This window comes from Balaenoptera borealis (genome assembly GCF_965194805.1).
Source record: "Balaenoptera borealis genome assembly, chromosome: 6".
Lineage (NCBI taxonomy): Eukaryota > Metazoa > Chordata > Mammalia > Artiodactyla > Balaenopteridae > Balaenoptera > Balaenoptera borealis.
Window position 1 is genome coordinate 58,912,970 of NC_138863.1, and position 18,991 is coordinate 58,931,960.

The 18,991-nt window shown below is 36.0% G+C and overlaps 2 protein-coding genes across 11 annotated transcripts in view; one reads left to right on the forward strand and one right to left on the reverse strand.

The window, feature by feature from the left end:
- Positions 1 to 12,099, reverse strand: part of SCRN3 (secernin 3) — a gene marked incomplete at its 5' end in the record, with an annotated part of 35,214 nt that extends 23,115 nt beyond the window's left edge. For 4 of the 10 annotated variants that reach the window (XM_082397716.1, XM_082397721.1, XM_082397722.1 and 1 more), the window contains 5 exons: positions 3,820 to 4,032; positions 6,711 to 6,910; positions 7,550 to 7,731; positions 9,829 to 9,998; positions 11,880 to 12,099. In XM_082397716.1, coding sequence (XP_082253842.1) covers positions 3,820 to 4,032; positions 6,711 to 6,910; positions 7,550 to 7,731; positions 9,829 to 9,998; positions 11,880 to 12,099 — 985 coding nt within the window. Of the gene's footprint in view, positions 1 to 3,819; positions 4,033 to 6,710; positions 6,911 to 7,549; positions 7,732 to 9,828; positions 9,999 to 11,123; positions 11,265 to 11,879 lie in introns of those variants that run through there. The other 6 variants (XM_082397718.1, XM_082397725.1, XM_082397717.1 and 3 more) reach the window with 6 other exon arrangements.
- The window catches only part of CIRSR (corepressor of RBPJ and splicing regulator), a 40,531-nt gene continuing 33,553 nt past the window's right edge, over positions 12,014 to 18,991 (forward strand). Inside the window, exons 1-2 of the mRNA XM_082397772.1 lie at positions 12,014 to 12,145; positions 16,469 to 16,563. Coding sequence (XP_082253898.1) covers positions 12,074 to 12,145; positions 16,469 to 16,563 — 167 coding nt within the window. The 5' untranslated portion in view covers positions 12,014 to 12,073. The remainder of the gene's footprint in view (positions 12,146 to 16,468; positions 16,564 to 18,991) is intronic.

An 18,991-nucleotide genomic window follows, 5' to 3' on the forward strand; every position in this document is an offset into this window, starting at 1 on the left:
AAATTTTAAATGACTGAAGTCATATAGAGTATGTTCTCTGAGTTCAGTGGAATTAAATTAGAAATCAATAACAATAAGATATCTAGGAAACCCCCAAATATTTGGAAATTCATAACACACTTCTAAATAATCCACAAGTCAGAAAAGAAATCACGAGGGAAATTTTAAAACATTTCAAATGAATGATAACTAAAGATGTTGAATGATATTCCAAATATACCATCAATTAAAAAGTGGATTAAAGTAGAATATATTCAGTATTGACCTATTTTTATTTTAAAAAATAAGCTGTATATGTATAAAGGGAAATATGGCTACAAAGAATATCTGCTAGCAATGATACATTTTACTTTTGCAATTAAAAATATTTAAATGTTAAGTGAGTGCTGAGTACTTATTATGAGTAATTTTTGTTCCTCTTTGTTTACCTGCATTTTCCAAATGCTTAACTTTGAACATTTGTTACAACGTTCAATTTTGGTTTTGTTTCAGTGACTGTAATTTTCATTTTTAGAATTTCTGCACATTTTAGAATTTTCAAATTTATCTGTTTATTTTTCATAATCTCCTACTCTTGCTTTATGGATTTCATTCCTTCCTTTATATCTTTGAACATTTTAATTTTATTTTTTTAACTTTTTATTATAGAAAATTTTAAATATATAAAAGTTCAGAAAAATTATACAATGAATCCTCAAATATTCATTACTGCTTCAACAGTTATCAAATCCCTTCCATCAAATTATTTTGAAGAAAATCCCAGTCACATCATCTCATCCATAATACTTCAGTACGTATCTATACAAAAGGAATTTTTTTATAAATATAGCTAAAATACAATTACCACATCTGAATTTTTAAATAATAATTCCTTAACATTATCAAATACCTTTGAAAGTTTTAATCATTAGCTAAATTTAAATCAGCTAATTTGTTCTTGGGTGTGAATTTCCTGTATTTGTTGGGTCTATGAATTGTTTCTCTTTTAGTACTGTATTTGCTCATGTGTTTATAATTTTTTTCTGTGAAATCATCTTCAAAGGGAATTTCTGGTAGAGTCCTGGCAGACCATGGATAATGAAGGCTTCCATATGGGTGGTTAATAAAATAGATACAGCCTCCTTACCTGAATCTAAACTGTTATAAACACTGAATAGCAAGAGCCTACAACCCATTATTTTAAATGGAAAAAATAATAATGTATTCCTAGCCCATATTTAAAAATTCAATCAATTTCCCCAAATATTACTAAATACTTGTAAAACCTATGTAACAATCAACCAAGAACTTCTGCATAATGCAAAGTGTGTAAACACTAATCATCTATTTATTTAACTCTCAGTGAATGTCCAGTAATTGTGCTTGTGTGCAGTTCAAAATAATAACATATCTTACCGGATATGAATTGCATTTTTCTTCTATACTGCAAAAAACACTCAGTATAATGTAAAGAGAACTTCTGCTTCCAACCATGACGGAAGAGTAGGGTCTAGAATTACCCTCCTACTGTAGACAAACAGAAAACTGGACAAAATATATAAAACTGTTTTTGGATATTGGAAAACAGGTAATGTAGGATTATGATCCCTGAGAGAAAGGAAACAAATAAAGTAAGCCCTACCATTGTGTTGACTCCAGGAGCTCAGTGTTGTTGGAGGCAATTTTCAGACAACAGTGCAGGGAGGGAGACCCAGACATAGCCCAAAGATCACTCTAAGTTGAGGAAACAGAGGTGGAAGTTCAGGGAGGTCAGGGTGGTAGAATTTGCAAAGCAGAGCACCAAAGAGGAATGAGCTACCTCTCAAAAAATTTCTAGCAACCTGTACAGAGGGTTCATTGAGCCTCTGGCTGAATACCAATTTGCACACACACATAGGGTGAAACTCCACAAGACCAAACAAAGAACAAATTATACGGAAAGAGCAATTATTGGAAACTATGAGGTTTTAAAAAATCCATAAAGCTAACACAGGGCTGGGAATCTTTTGAGTTCCCACTAGCTGGAGTAAGAAGATCTCATTTAATACATAAGGCATTCAGCAGAGATCCCAGAAAGATCACATGCCTTTAGTGGGACTAAACTAGCCCTGGTATAATAGCTACTCTAGAGCTACCCTAGAAAAGCAAATAGGCCTAAAAGAGATGAAACTGTTCCCTAAATAATGAAATTAACTGATAAAACAAAGTCCAATACTCATTAAAGGAATAAAACAAAATCCAGAACTCAACGATTAAAATCTGCTATGTCCATCATCTAATCAAAAATTATTAAACATATGAATAAGCAGGAATATGTGACCCAAAACCAGAAGAAAATCAAATCAACAGAAACAGATGCAGAAATTACAGAGACAATGGAGTTAGAAGACAAGGATGTTAAAACAACTATTATAAAACAGCTGTCTGCTAAATATGCTCAAGGATTTAAAGAAAAACATGAAGGTAATGAATAGAGAAATGAGAGATATACAAAAAGAACCAAATAGAACATGTAGAGATGAAAAATATAATAACTGAAATGAAAATATTACTAGGTGAGATTAACAGCATATTAGATAATGCAGAAGAAAAGATCAATGAACTTGAGGACATAATAATAGAAACTATCCATAATAAATGTAGAAACTACATCCTTTCATCTGAATGTCCATGTTTTTAATGGCAGTTACATGAAGATTCATTATAGCAGATTTCTCATCTGGATGGGAAATTTGAGTAAAATCTGAATATTTGTCATATATTCATAGAGACACAGGTATGCTGGAATTCTGCATACCTGTGGTTTGCAGGTTCCAAACCAGTTTGTTTCTCAACACAGCACAGGTAGCCTCAGCTGAGACTACAAAATACATGTAGCTCAGAGTTCAGTCACTCACAAGAGAATGTACTGACCCATAGCCTGGGACAGCAGACAGCTCAATTCCAGGCTGGGACTCTGGGCATGGAGCAGAGTACTAATCTTAGTAACTAGTCCAGTTCCTGCTCCCCAAATAGGTCTTTCAGCTAGGCACCTACATTCTCATGGATGTTAAAACTAGCCTCTAAGGATGATACGTGGTCCACAATCCCCTCTTTGACACAGAGAGGAGGACTGTATGGAGAAGAGACACCTCAAATCTTGCTGACTCTATGGGTTCTCTCTTCATATTTGGTACCTAGTGATTTCCTCTTCTTGTGTTTAAACCTATCTATATATGTCCTTAATGTTTAAATATTTTATTCAACATTTCTAGAGTTTAAGAGTGGAAAGGGAGAATTCTTATATCTGCTCAGTTTGTCTTCTTGGCAAGTTATAGATATAACTTTTGAAATTAGAAAATAACCAATAAGGGTACTATCAAAAGATAAATGAAAGAAGCAGCAGCAATAGTCAAAGAAAACCATCTCCATGTTCCAATGAACTCTGAGAAGAAAAGTAATCCAAATTTGGCTTTAAGAATATTACTAAGAACTGAAAAAAGGGTTTGAGGATTGCAAATCTGAACTTGTCTTTCAGAAAAAATTATTACCATCTCACAATTATATAGCACTTCACTCATCTCAAAAAACAGCTTACAGTATCACAATGTTTTCAATTATTTTTTCCTTTGGCTGTGCCACACGGCCTGTGGGATCCTAGTTCCCCAACCAAGAATCGAACCCGTGCCCCCTGCAGTGGAAGCACGGAGTCCCAACCACTGGACCACCAGGGAATTCCCTGTTTTCAGTTTTAATAAAACTATATCTTACTTAGAATAATTTTTCAAAAAACAGACTTTATTATACCCACATTATATTTACACGAAATACCATTTTCATTCTAATATTATTTAAAATTACCTTTATGTTTATTCAGAAGCTTGTAGCCTTCACAGTATCTGCCTGGAGAAATCATCATCTTGGCTGTGTCAAGATAAGAGTATGTTGCAGCAAAATCAAACTCCTTTTTGCCATCCCACCAACCTTTCTGCTTAGCATAGCTTCTCATGTCTGGGTGTTCCCGATCAATCTTGGTTGTTATAGAAAGCTGATTAGAAATATTACGAACTCCCTCTATTTTCAAAGAAGAGATGAAGGGAGAAGAAAAGTAATATTTAATCTAATATATCTATCTCTGTACATTATGATTCTTAATCATTATTTCAATGTAAATATAGGCTTCTAAATGTACCATGTGCATCTATTTATTACATACTCAAATAGATAAATTATTTTTTTTAATTTAACTTTTTATTTTGAGGTAATTATGGATTCACATGCAGTTGTAAAAATTAAAGAGAGAGCTATGCACCTTTACACCGTCTCCCCAAATGGTAACATCTTGTATAATATCACAACCAAAATACTGGTATTTATACAGTCAAGGTACAGAATATCACAAGGATCACTCGTGTTGCCCTTTTATAGCCACACCCAATTGTCTCCCACGCCCACCGCTTCATTAACCCCAGGCAACCATCTGTTATCCATTTTTATAATTGTCATTTCAAGAAAATCATATAAATGGAATCATACAATATACAATCTTTAGGCTTTTTTTACTCAGTTTAATTCCCTAAAGATTATTCCAGGTTATTGTATGTATCAACAATTCATTCCTTTTTATTGCTGACTAGTATTCCATGTTATAGACATTCTATGGTTTGTTTAAACATTCACAAGTTAAAGGACAGCTAGGTTGTTTCCAGTTTTTGGTATCATGGGAAAAGCTGCTCTAAAAATTCATGTACAGGTTTTTGTGTGCATTTAAGTTTTATTTCTCTGGGATAAATGCATAAGATTGCAATTGCTGCACTGTATAATAGTTGCATATTAAGGTTTTTTTTTAACTGCCAAACTGTTTTCCAGAGTGACTGTACATTCTTATTAGCAATGTACCATCCTTCACATTCTCACTAGCATTTGGAAGTGTCATTTAAAAATTTTTAGCCATTCTGATAGAGGTAGAGTGGTATCTCATTGTGGTTTTAGTTTGCATTTCCCTAATGGCTAATGACGTTGAACATCATTTCATGTGCTTTTGTGACATGTGTATATCCTTATAGGTGAAATGTCTCTTCGTGTCATTTGTCTTTTTACTGTTGAGTTTTGACAGTTCTTTATATATTCTAGATATTAGTCTTTTATATGAATTACTGTTTAAAAAATAGTCATAAGTAAGTTTAGAACAGAAATATAAGGCTTCTAAAAATATCATGGCACTAAGTTATAACAAAATTTTCAACTAAAATACAAAACAGAAGAAACAATAAAAGTCTGTTCTAAACAGATCAGAATAAATGAAATAGATCATGATAAATGAAAATTAATAACATTTTACAACAGATTTAGAATGATAGTCTGCCAAGTAGAAATCAATTTAATTACTCTAATGAAATCATACTTGGGATATTCTTACTACAAAAATAGACTTAAGTCATGATAGAATCAAAGACAGAGAAGAGGAATTTTCCATCGAGTAGATAATTCCCTATAGTTAAACTACTTAGTTCTTGGGCTAATTTAGTAATAGGAAGAGAAACAAGTTGGCAAAGTTAATCTACAATTGGTTAATCAGACTCAGTGAAGGTGTTTGTTTTGGATGGCTCGGTGGGGCTATCTTTTTCAACAGAATTAGTTTTTCTCTTGGATGTAGCACACTTGACAAAATAAAAAGTAATTAATGGTATAATCAGGCCAATTATCACAATAATAAAGAGTCTAAATTCAGTTTTGTGTATTAATAAACATATATGCAAAATATAAAATAAAATGTCCATCAAAACAACTGTCAATGACCTGTTTTGAAAAATAACATACAAATCCTCCAAAGGTAGCTCAAGGCTACCTTCATGAAGACTTCCCAAATTTCTCCAGCTCACGATGACTTTTCCTTTCTCTAAATGTTCATAGCATAGATGTGTGTGTGTCATTCACTTGCCATTTAATATTTTCACATGTGTATCTTATCCCCCCTGTAAAACTATGAGATCCAGGAGGTAATTACACAAGAAGTACATGATCATGCTTAAGCACAAGGTTGTACTCTAGTGAAAGAATACTGAACTGAGAGTCAGGATGGAAAGATTTACATACTAAGTCTCTCATTCACTGCCTTGAGTAAATCATTTCATATCTCTGGATTTCCTCACTTGAAAAATGAGAGGAATATATGGTTACAAAGAAATCAAGAAAAAAAAAAGCAAAGCATTCTAAAACAATCAACTGTGTTATTTACTCAATGACATCAAATTTTTATACTTTACTATTGTATCAATATATTCTTTCTAACGACTAAACCCACAGTCACCAATCCCCAATAACACTACCCTGTCCTCACCTCCATAACCACACATGATAAAATTTTTGAGTTCAGCCCGAAGTTAAAACAGGAAAAAATGGTAAAGAAATGGTTTCACTTCATAAAAAAGTGAAAAAGGGGAGGGGTTTAAAAAAAGTGAAAAAGTACTATAAAACAGCCAAGAGCTACTGCACAGAAAATGTATACAGGTTATATGAAATTAATATCATATATATTGAAAAGAGATAAAACCACCTTTTCCTCTTTTTCAAGAAAGCCCTTTATAGTGCTCTTTCAATGTATGTTCTTTCAAATTTTTTCATTTCCCCTTCAGTTTTCGCCTTCATTGCACTGGAGTATAAATCTTGACAAACAATTAAATGCAATGTCTGCAACTAAGAGGTTTTTTATTAATTGTAAAACAAATTAAATCATGAAAAGTTGTCCATACCTTGTACTTTTTCTGCTGCCCAGTACTTCCCTGCAGTCTCCAGAACCCAGGCTTCATTCCTATCAGCTATCAGGAAACTATTGTGATAGCTAAATACCATCCTGCCCTCTGAACAATTTCCACCCTGGCCATATTTTTCTAATAAATCAACAATGACATTGAGGGCTTTTTCAGCTGTATCAGCTCTTTCAAGACCAAGTCTAAAATAAAAATATTAAAGTTCTCAGATTAAAATAAATTTCCATTATGTTTCTTAAATAATTTCATGCACATGAGATTTTGTGTTTATATTCCAAGTAAAAATCCTTTCAAGTTAACAGATACACTGAAATCCAACTTCTAAACTATTCCTTGTGAAGTAGTGAAGTCGGTTTGGAATCATGAAAACAAAGATTTGGAGTCTAAACTATTCCTTGTGAAGTAGCGAAGTCAGTTTGGACTCATGAAAACAAAGATTTGGAGTCAAAAAGATCATCGTTCAAATTACAACTTGGTAGTTTATTGGCAAATCACTTTATCTCTGAACCTTAGGTATCTCATCTGTAAAATTAGGATAATAATAATATCCCATAAGGTGACTGTGAGAATTAGTTACAGTCGATAAAGTAAGTTAGGTACTTCCAATGAATCATAATTTTCAACTCCTTCCCTTCTCCCAATTAATGATATTTGAGAGTCTTGAAATTGCATGCCTGCATTCTGAAGCATTTTTAACACAAACTATAAAGTATCAAAGTCCAAAAAATGAAAAAAAAAGGGAAGATAAAACATGTTAAGAGTTACAACAAATCTTAAATTTAGACAAGTTCTACAGTGCAAAAATATAACAAAAAAATAACCTGACAAGGTCCATGCCCAGTAGTGCCTCTTCATCACAAACTTCTTCTCTTCCCCATACAGCTTCATTCCCAATGCAAACTCCATGCTCATTGGCTCCCATTTCTGCCCCCCATAACCAAGCTGGGCGACTAAGGACAATAGCATATGTTTCAGGAACTTGATCAATTTCTATGTAAGTACACTGTAGAGAAAGTCATAGCAACAACAATAAAACCAAAAAAGAAAAGTTATCAAAGTCTAGAATCTTAAAATCCATCAGAAGACGTGACGATTACGAAAGAGATAACTAAATTGAAAATTTCAATAATAGAGGCATTACGCTTAAAACATATTCAGAATTGTCCCTAGAGCATTTATTCATTCAGATATTTGCTAAGCATCTCCTACGATAAAGCACTCTGCTAAGAGATATATTGGTTTCAAAGATGAATCAGATGCGGATCTTGCTGTCAAGAAACTAAGACTTCTACATTACCTAAGATACAATGAAATATAAAGTATAAAGACTATGAAGAAAAGTGAAGATGGGGTGCTAATGGAAGCTCAGGAAAGGGATAGTTTCTAGTTGTGGAATCTTGAAACATTTTGTAGAGAAAGATGTATCTGAGTTGAAGTGTAAGGAAACAGATCTCAAACTCAATGTCCAGTGTTTCTTGATTGGTGATGTAAGTTCCATATGGTAGCCCTTAAATACATAGATGCCCATGTCATATGTGGGAATCACCGAATATGTCCACAGCAGTGAAAAGAATGAGAACCACTGTTAGAGGATAGGTGAGACTTAAATATGAAGAGATAAAATACAAATGGATCCAAGGGACTTCCCTGGTGGCGCAGTGTATAAGACTCCATGCTCCCAGTGCAGGGGGCCTGGGTTCGATCCCTGGTCAGGGAACTAGATCCCACATGCATGCTGCAACTAAGAGTTCGCACGCCGCAACTAAGAGTTTGCACGCCAAAACTAAGGTGCCCACGTGCCTCAACTAAGGAGCTGATGAGCTGCAACTAAGGAGCCTGCCTACCGCAACTAAGACCCGGTGCAACCAAATAAATAAAAAATAATTAAAAAAAGAAATGGACCCAAGATGAATAAATAATCTCAGCAAAAGAAAAAAATTGGCCTAGTAAAGTCAGTCCTCCACACACACAGGTTCCACGTCCACAGATTCAACCAAACACAGATTGAAACTATTCAGGAAAAATAAAACATTCCAGAAAGTTCCAAAAAGCAAAACTTGAATTTGACACTTGCTGGCAACTATTTAGACAGCATTTACATTGTATTTACAACTATTTACATACCACTCACATTGTACTATAAATAGTCTAGAGAAAATTTAAAGTTTACGGGAGGATGTGCATAGGTTATACGCATTTATATGCTATTTTATATAAGGGACTTAAGCATCAAAGGATTTTGATATCCTAGGGGCTCCTGGAACCAATCCCCCACGGATGTGGAGGAACAACTGTATACATAAAATGTCTAATATTTAATATATTTTGGTATTAGAATATCAATAAAAAGGAATCTAAAAAATATATAACTTAGGAATAAAAGCATAGTATGAAATTTTTACTTTAAGTTCCATGCTAAATGGATTTTTTTAATAAAAAATTTAAAGGATCCTTTAATTGACCTGTATACTATCAAATGACTGCATAAATTGCATAGTGTTGACAGTGTTACCACTGGATCAAAAAACCTTTTTTGATGATAAAATTGTTACTTCCAGAGTCTGGAATGACTTTTCCTATTCTACACCAATCAGAATCCTTTTTGCCCATCAAACTCCAGCTGAAACCCCAACTCTTGGTGAAGCCTTCCTTAATTCCTAGTCTGAATTACTTGCTTCTCCACTGATGTCACAACTTGCTGCCCTTACTTAAATTTAGCATTTAAACCATCCTTTTTTACAATGCAGTTAGTTACATACACATCCTATTCCTCTACTAGACTCTAAGCTCCTGGAAGACAGAACTAGTCTTGACAGCAGGCTTTAAATCCCTTTGCACTATTCGACATGCTTGCATATGGTAAGCATTCAAATATCTGATCAAAGAATTAACAATTCTTATTATTGTTATTTCAGATTCCTCCAAATCATTGAAATTAAAGACCAGAAGTCTAGTTCTGATTCAAATTATTTTTCAAATTTAAATTCTTAAATTTTTAACTTCTATAGCCTCTGCCAAATGGCTAGCTAATGATTTTTAAAAACCTGTTTATGATATTTTTAAAGAAAAATATTGCTAACAAAACATGCATTTCACCTACCTTAAGATGTTCCTTCAGGTTGTCATGAACTGCAGCAGGAAAATAAACTACCTCCTGTACTTCATCACAGGGTCTATCTGAATTTTTTCCAAAAATAATCCTGTTATTAACTGTTGCTGGAGGTAGTGCCACAAAAGTGTCACAGGAACAAGGTTCCATTTTTTTTAAAACTAAAAATCATATGGAAGATTCAAAATAAAAAGAAAAGCATTTTTAGTATATACAAAACAAAGAGTTTTACTTGATGACCAGGGGATATTACTGCCATATCTAACATAGGATACTCATTAAAGTTTCAAATTTCATATCAGTAAGAAAATGACTTGGGAATCAATCTAGTACTACAAGATTTAGTAAGAAAATAGGAATGACAAGTACCTTCTTCTAGATTATAGGTCAAATTTACTCTCTAAGCTCTTTCTCTCCTGAAGTCTTCCTTGAATCTCCTTTCACTATTTCCATATTTGGGAACACCTGTACCTAGCTCTACTGTTATGAAGACCATATTTGTGTATATATGTCTTCTTAGTGGACAGTGAGATCCTTGAGAGCTGAGAGTATGTCTTATTAATCTTTGTATTCTCATCACTGGAACTTATGGAAAAGTCACAGTATTATATACCCAGTGTTTCCTCAAAGGCAGGAAGAAGGGGTCTCTTTTGAACTGGTTACAGTACTAATAAGACTGAAATTTTGAAACAGACTCACTGAATTGGACAAATACAAAAACATGTCAATAAAATTCCAAATTGTTGTTATTTCCAGGAAGACGTTCACATTCAACTTGTGAATCCTGATTGCATAATTTAATATCAAGATCATGTCTTCATTTGTAATTTGGAAAATCTTAAATCCTCAATTTAGTAGAATTTGTTTGCTTCCAGAATGGCACATTGTCTTAGAGTTTCAGATTTAAATGTAATAAATGATTCATTCAAAAGAAAACAAAATGAGTCAAGTAAGAAAGAAACAACTTCAGCCTGAAACACCTAAGGGTTTTTCTTTTTTCCTCAATGATGGAAACAGAGCGGTCACCATTGCTTCTGTTCTTTTCCGTGTGAATTTCAACCTTTATATCCTAGATCGCCTTCTATTTGTGTTCCAAAGCTAATTCCACCACTACCTAACTTTGGCAGGCTATTTAATCTCTAAGTCTCCTGCCTCATCGGTAAATATCTCGGGGGCTGTTATGAGAATTTAATAAGACAGTGTGTAAAGCGTTTTTCAGTTGTTAGAACATATCAGACACTTAGAGCTGTTACTGTTATTATTCGTCAGAAGAGTCAATTTCTTACAAAAGGCTTATTCTTGACGTCACGCTCACCCCCTCCCGCGAGAGGATTTGGTTGGTGGATCCCCTCAGCAGTAGCAGCCACGTCCACTCAAAACCGTGAAGTTTCAAGAGCCATCAAGCTTCAATGGGTGATCTGAGCTAACTGCGGTAATGAGGAAAGCTAAGGAAACATGCCACCTAGTTAAGAAGACACCTAGACCATTTAGGAGGGGAAGCCTTGAGAGCCTTTACTAACTCCTAAAATGTATTCGTCATTTAACAAATGTTCATGAATATCTTTCTGCACCAGGCACCGTACTGGTAACAAAATAGAGTCCTCGTTCCTTTGGAGTTGACATTCTACTTATGACATTCTACTATATGCTTTAGTTCACCAAGCGGTTTCAGACACATCACATCGTTCGATCCTCACAAACGTGCTACAGTTAGGGCAAGAATTACTACTTTAGCAACACAGATGGAAAAAGTTGGTTTAGAAAAGTTTACGTAACTCGAAATGGAGTTCACAGAGTAAAGGGTTCGGACTTCAAACACCTCCTTGCAGATAAGCCGCCACCAAGCCCGCACTCCGCACCCAAACTGGCTGCACCCGAAGTGGCTGCACTCGAACTGCAGCCCGCGCCGCGACCCGGACCCCTCCCAGGAGCCCCTCCCAGCAGCCCCTCCCAGGACCCCCTCGGCCCCGCCGCGCCGCAGTTCCCGACTTTCCGCTTCCAACAACTACTATGCTCGCCCCACCCCCGTGCACGCCCCTCACCTGGCCTCCGAGGGGCCCAAAGTGAAAGGACGAAGGGGCGAAGAGGGAGCGGCAGAGGCGCTAATTGCCGGAAGCTGTCCCTTTTGACCCCGGAAGTTCCCTCTGCCACGGCAGGCGTAGTTCCGGTTAGGCGGCAGAGTTTGTTTACGTTGCTCTCAGATCTAGCGGCTGCCTTCCCCAGCTCAGGCTCCAAAATGGGAAAATCCTTCGCCAATTTCATGTGCAAGAAGGACTTTCATCCTGCCTCCAAATCCAACATCAAAAAAGTGAGTACGGGGAGCAGGCCCTTGGCGCCTGGGTTCCCAGGGGTTCCTGGAGGTGAGAGTGGTGGTGTCTCTGGGATCCCTGGGACAGTCGCCTCTTCTCCATGCCTAAAGCCCTGGCGTTCTCGTCCCTTCCCGGCTGGCCCTCGACGTTTATTCTATTGTACATCAGCCAGGAGACGGGCGGCTCTGTGTGCTCTTTCGGTTTTGTCAGCTAGAATGTAAATCTTTAAGATATGAAGACCGATAACCGGCTTCCTCATAACTTCCCGCAGCAGATTCTGATGTTGTCTTTTCGAATCCCAGAGATCACGGCTTCTGAGCTCCGCTGTCCTGTACAAAGAAGACTCCCTGTCTATTTAAGATAGATCTTAAAAGGGAAATAAAGTCACACCTTGCTTACTCTTTTTATCCCACTTGATCATGTACCGTCTGTCTGGTGACCTCATTGAACTTTGGCTTTTTAAATAACCACTTACAGGTCTACTACGTCCAGTACAGAAAGACTGTGTTGAATATTATAGTAGTGGAAAGCAGAATGGTGAGGTAGGAGGAGTATGAGCATTGAAACCAGACCTAGATTCTGTTTTTCCAGCACAGTCACTTTTAGCCCTGAGACCTTACACAAAATATTTAATGTCCCTGATCCTCAGTGTCCTAATGTATAAGTTAAGAATGATTAATATCAGTTGCCTTGACTTGTGAAATTGTTATGAGGACTAAATAAGATGGTGTAGATAAAGACTTTGAAACAAGTACCACCACCTAGCACTCTGCCCAACACATAAAGGGAGTGCTCAATAAAATGTTAATTGCCTCTACACACACCCTTATCCTTAGTCTGCTCCTAAAATACAGGTGGTAACAAGAGTGTCATCCCTGGCCCATGTCTTGCTTACTCTGTATGCTTTCCCAAACAATCACAGCCAAGTTTATAGTTTTAACCACCCCTTATTTACTCCTGACTCTCAAATCTACAGTGCGAGATCTTTCCCCTTAGCTGGAGGCACCTGAAGACAACTATATACTAGACAGTTTCATCTTGATATCGTACAGGCATCTCAAACTCAACATATTTGAAATGGAATTTACCTTTTATCCTAAATCTGCTCTTCTTTTTATACTTCCTGTTCTCATATCAGTAGGAAATACAGGTAGTAACACAACCCTTCATCCAGTCACCCAGGCCAGAGACTCAGGATTCGTCCTTTCCCATCACTCCTTTATCTTGTCAGCTAATAATTTCTATTGGTCTTACGTCTCAGGTATCTGTTGAATCCATCTCTCCTCCTTGTCACTACTGCCTGTATCTTAGCTTAGACCCTCATCATCTTTCACCTAGACAGTTATATTTCCTAGCTGGTTTTTCTGCTGCCAGTCTTGACCCCTCTCAAATCCATTCTCTACCCATCTAGCCATCAGAATAATTTTTTTTTTATTTAACAGTTTTATTGAGGTATAATTCACATACCGTACAATCACCCATTTAAAGTGTTCAATTCAGTAGTTTTTAGTATATTTATGAATTTTATCATCACCACAAAAGTTCTAAAAGGTTTTCATCACCCCCCCCTACCCCGCTTAAACCCATATCTATTAACAGTCACTCCCCATTTGTCCTTAATCCTTCCCCCTCCCCAGCCCTAGTCAACCACTAATCTGCTTTTTGTTTCTGTGGATTTGCCTATTCTGGACATTTCATATAAATGGAATCATGCAATATGTGATTTTTTTGTGACTGCCTTCTTTCACTTAGTATAATGTTTCAGAGTTCATGTTGTAGAATGTATCAGTATTACATTCCTTTTTATTGCTGAATAATTCCATTATATGGATATAGCACATTTTATTTATCCATCATTTGATGAATATTTGGGTGTTTCCATAGAGTAGTCATTTTAAAGCGCAACTCTGATTTCTTCTAGCTCCTTATTAAAATACTACAGGATTAAGTCCAGGTAACCAGGCTCCAGTTTATTTTTCCTTCTTCATGCCTTACTGCTATTCTCCCACCATAGATTTTATACTCCGGTAAAATCAAGCTACTCAATTCCTGTTTTACACTTTTGGATCTTTGTCTGAGTTGTTCCCTCTGCTGGTAATATCTTACCCTGTTTTTCCCTTGGCAAAATTTTGATACGCTTCAAAATCCTGTTTAACATGTATGAAGCTATTTGTGTAACAGGGTTATTTATTGCAGCTGAGTTTGTAATAGTAAAAGATTGGAAATTTCTTAATGCCCATCAGTACAGCAGGAGATTGGTTAAATGAATGGTGGTGTAGCCCCACAAAAGAATGATATTCTTCAGCACCCCATCCTCCAGAAAACAAGAAAGTGTTTTGTTTACTGATCTGGGAATGATCTTCATGGTATAGAATTTTATTTTATACATATTCTCTGTGTACAGCATATTGTATATATATGCTGTATATGTTACCACTTATGAAAAGAGTGACCAAAAAATGCATGTGTGTATATTATATTATGTATATTATGTGTATGTCCATGTGAACATCTTTGGAAGGATATACAAAACAGGAATAATATTGGCTACCTGTGAATATAGTTACTTCATTTAAAAAATAAAGAACTTCTAAAAACCAAAACTTGGCTATAAAGCATTCCATTATACCAGCCTTCTTCCTTGCCCCCTAGAACACTGTCTTGTTCTCTTTCTTCATGTTGAACATATTCTGTTCCAAATATCAATTTTTATTGTTACTATTTTTTTTCCCAGCTGAGGATTTATTGGCGTAAATGCAACCATATAAAAACATAAGTTATGAAAAACACAGTCACCATGTGCCCCCCCCTCCCCCGCCCTCAGCCCAGGCCCAAATATTGTTAATGTTTATTTACACAATTCCTGTCTTTTTTATTATGAAATATCTTAAACATACGGAAAAGTTAGTATGATTTTCTATTAGCAGAATCTGAGCATTTTGTAGGCAAGAATATGTTTTACTACTTTTTATTCTAGTTCATCATAAATATTCATGTATTTAAGCTCTTGAGCAATTGAGACTAGTAAAATAACTTTGTAAAATCTAAAGCTTTAAATAAATGGTAGTTATTGTTAGAAGTAATATGTTAATCATTAGAATGTTATTATTAATATATTATTTGACCAGGCAATGACACCTTGCATTTTTCTATTGCAACTGTTTGCATTTTGAGCTACAGTGAAAATTCCAAACATGTGCCTTTTACTGCCCATCCCAAGTGTAGACTTTTCTTCTACTATAACGTTATATTGGTTATGGCATGTATATTATGTTATGAAGGCAGTGGAAGAAACTTTCAGAAACTTATACCAAAAGAAATTTCTGGTATATCTGTCCCTGAAGGGTTCTCTTTTCATTTCTATTTTTGCTTTTATCTCCATATTAATCTCAGATTATGGTGCCCATAGAAGCTTCCTATCTGAGCACTATTAAATACTGATAACTACTGTTTTGCATCTAAAATTGAATAATGGCAGTCTTGTCCCCCATCGTTCTCCCCACACTTATCTGCCCCCACCTACATTTAATAATTATAATTTCATCAGTGTAAGTATTTTTCCTTGAATTTACCTTCTTAAAACTTAGCTTGTTGGGAGAGAAAGTTTTGCCTTGCTGTTTATGTTGAATGGTTATCAAACATTTTGTCCTTTACTTTATAGGAGGTGGGAAGTCACTGATACCTTTTAAACCTGGAAGTAACATGATTAAATATCCTTGCCTAAGTTGTGTGGGCTTTTTACCTTCACCACTTTTACGATTCTGAGAATTTCACATAGGGACGCATTCAGCCTATGGTGGTGGTGCTCTTGAGCAACTGCAGGACGTCAGATGCATCTCTTTGATTCCTCTCTTGTCTCTTCCCTTTTTTCTACAACTACCTTTCATCTCCTTTCCTTTTTTTCTCCTATTTGTCTTCCATTTCTCCTCTCTTGGGGTGTCATTGACACCCACTGGCATCCATGGGCACCGTTTAACCTTACTGGTTGTGCCCTGTATGTTTTTTGGACTAGACATATTCCATGTAGAGAGATGGTCGTTCTCATCTCTGAAACAACAGAGGGACTTAATGCAAGAAGCAGTTGTACCCCAAGTGCTCAGCGTGGTTCTCAAGTTTGACATTTTTGCCTGAAAGTTTAGGTGTTTTGAATGATTATATTTAAGGACTTGTATAAAAGCACAAATCAGATTTTCAACTGTTGTTTTGTGATAATGACATTATGACCAAAATAGATGATGTTGTAAACTATATACAATAGCATTTTATATTTTATTATAAAGAGAGCAAACTTCCTACTTAAGTTTTGTACTTTACTAATTTAGGTATGGATGGCAGAACAGAAAATATCATATGATAAGAAGAAACAAGAAGAATTAATGCAACAATATCTTAAAGAACAAGAATCATATGATAATAGGTAAGAAATTCCACTATGCTGGTGTTTTTAGAATAGTCAATTGCATGAGAATATCCTTTACTGAATCATATATTAAATTAGCTTTATTGAATTGAATGCCCCAATGATAGGATTGTATTCCCTGTGAACTGTCTTTACTCTTATATTGATAGATGGGCACTTTTTCCAACCTTACCCATAATTCACATAAAATATTGATTGATGTGACTCCACATACAGTTTATAGGGAAGTCCCAACTTATACAAAACTTAGAAGAAAAATAAATGTCTATACTTGAACTACTGAGGCCTCTTACAAAGATATTTCTTCAACATACACTGAAATGAAAAGGTGCACAGGACAGCTTCAAGAAGTAAATTGAAGTGTCTCTACTTGACCTGCGTGTCATTGTTCTGTTAATGGCAGGATCAGAGCTACAGTTCTTCATTGGTTTACTACGGTACAGTACCTGCCCTTTAGCTATTGTCATTTATGTTTGTATTTGCAGGTCTAACTCTGAAGCTGATTTCTCTTGGTTAATCAAGCAAATGAATAGTGGTGCTTTAGTTAGATAAGTCATATTTTCTCTTCCACTCAGTCGTATATTTCATCAAAACATGGAACTTAAGTGAAGTAATACTAAACTATTACTAAATACTCTCTTTAAAATATAGTATATGAGAGCAAAATTAAAGAAATAAAATGTTTAGTTTAATTAAGTACTTTTCTCACTCATTTATTTAATCTGATTAACTTTTATTGAGTGCCTACTTCATGTAAGACAACAAATGGTGTTGTAGTGGCCTATAAAATTGTGATGCATAGTTTCTACCCCCAAGAAAATCTAATAAGGGATATGTACATACATATAGTTCAAGGCTGAAAGTAATAACTGATTGAAAACACACTTTATAAAAACTGTGACATGCTAGCATAAGAAAATAATTCCATTTGGGATAACAAGGTAAGACTTCATAAAAGAGGTGACATTTAAGCTGAACTGTGAAGAATGGTAAGGATTTAGATCTTTGGTTCTCAACTGAGGGCCATTATTGCCCCCAGGAGACATGTGGCAATGTTTAGACACATTTTTTTTTTTTTAATTTATTTTTGGCTGTGTTGGGTTTTTGTTGCTGCACACGGGCTTTCTCTAGTTGCGGTGAGCGGGGGCTACTCTTTGTTGCAGTGCATGGGCTTCTCATTGCGGTGGCTTCTGTTGTTGTGGAGCACGGGCTCTAGGCGGGTGGGCTCCAGTAGTTGTGGTGCATGGGCTTCAGTAGTTGTGGCTCACGGGCTTTAGAGTGCAGGCTCAGTAGTTGTGGCGCACGGGCTTAGTTGCTCCGCGGCATGTGGGATCTTCCCGGACCAGGGCTCGAACCTGTGTCCCCTGCATTGGCAGGCAGATTCTTAACCACTACGCTACCAGGGAAGTCCACATTTTTTTTTTAATTAAAAAAATATATTTATTTATTTATTTTGGCCGCGTCTGGTCTTAGTTGCGGCATGTGGGATCTTCATTGTAGCATGTGGGATCTTTCGTTCTGGCGTGTGGGCTCTAGAGCATGCAGGCTTGGTAGTTGCAGCGTGCTGGCTCTCTAGTTGTGGCGCGTGGGTTTTAGAGCACACAGGCTTAGTTGCCCTGTGGCATGTGGGATCTTAGTTCCCCGACCAGGGATAGAACCTGTGTCCCCTGCTTTGGAAGACGGATTCTTAATTACTGGACCTCCAGGGAAGTCCCTGGACACATTTTTTGATTGTCACAACTCAGGGGTTGGGTGATAAGAGCACCTAGTGGGTAGATTCTAGGGATGCTGTAAAACAGCCTACAGTGCACTCAAAGAATGATCAAGTCCAAAATGTCAATAGCACTACCGTTTAGAGACTGTGATTTACATATAGTAAAAGCTTATTAAAGATGATCACGGTGGGAAGATGGAGAGGATGTTCAGAAAACAGCCAATATAGTTGAGTTACACCAATGAAGAGATAGTGGAGGTGGAAATATTTGAAGCTATTCACATATCCTGAACTTTGCCCACTGATGTCAGTATTCATTGATAGATCTTGCCTGCATCAGTTATTACTGTGGTATTCTAATAGTGATTTTCTGTTTCAGTCCCTCTACATTGTTTAATTTGAATTTTTCTGGAAAGAGGATTTTTCTCTTTCACTCACTTATTTATTTAATCATTTATTCCTATCAGCATGGACTCAGATATTTATTTAATCAGTTATAATCTAATACTCTTATTTATATTTTTGCTCAAATTGTTCTAGTTTTGGCCTTTGCCTGCTCTGTCAGCTTGACTCCTATGTCCATTTAACATGCCCCATCCTTTTTTTAAAAAAAAAAAAAAAAAAAATTCTTCCTGGCACTACAAGATCGTCAAAAATTTGTCTTTTATTTTTCCCTGCTCCAGCATTGGAATCAACCTGGTTCCTTTTATT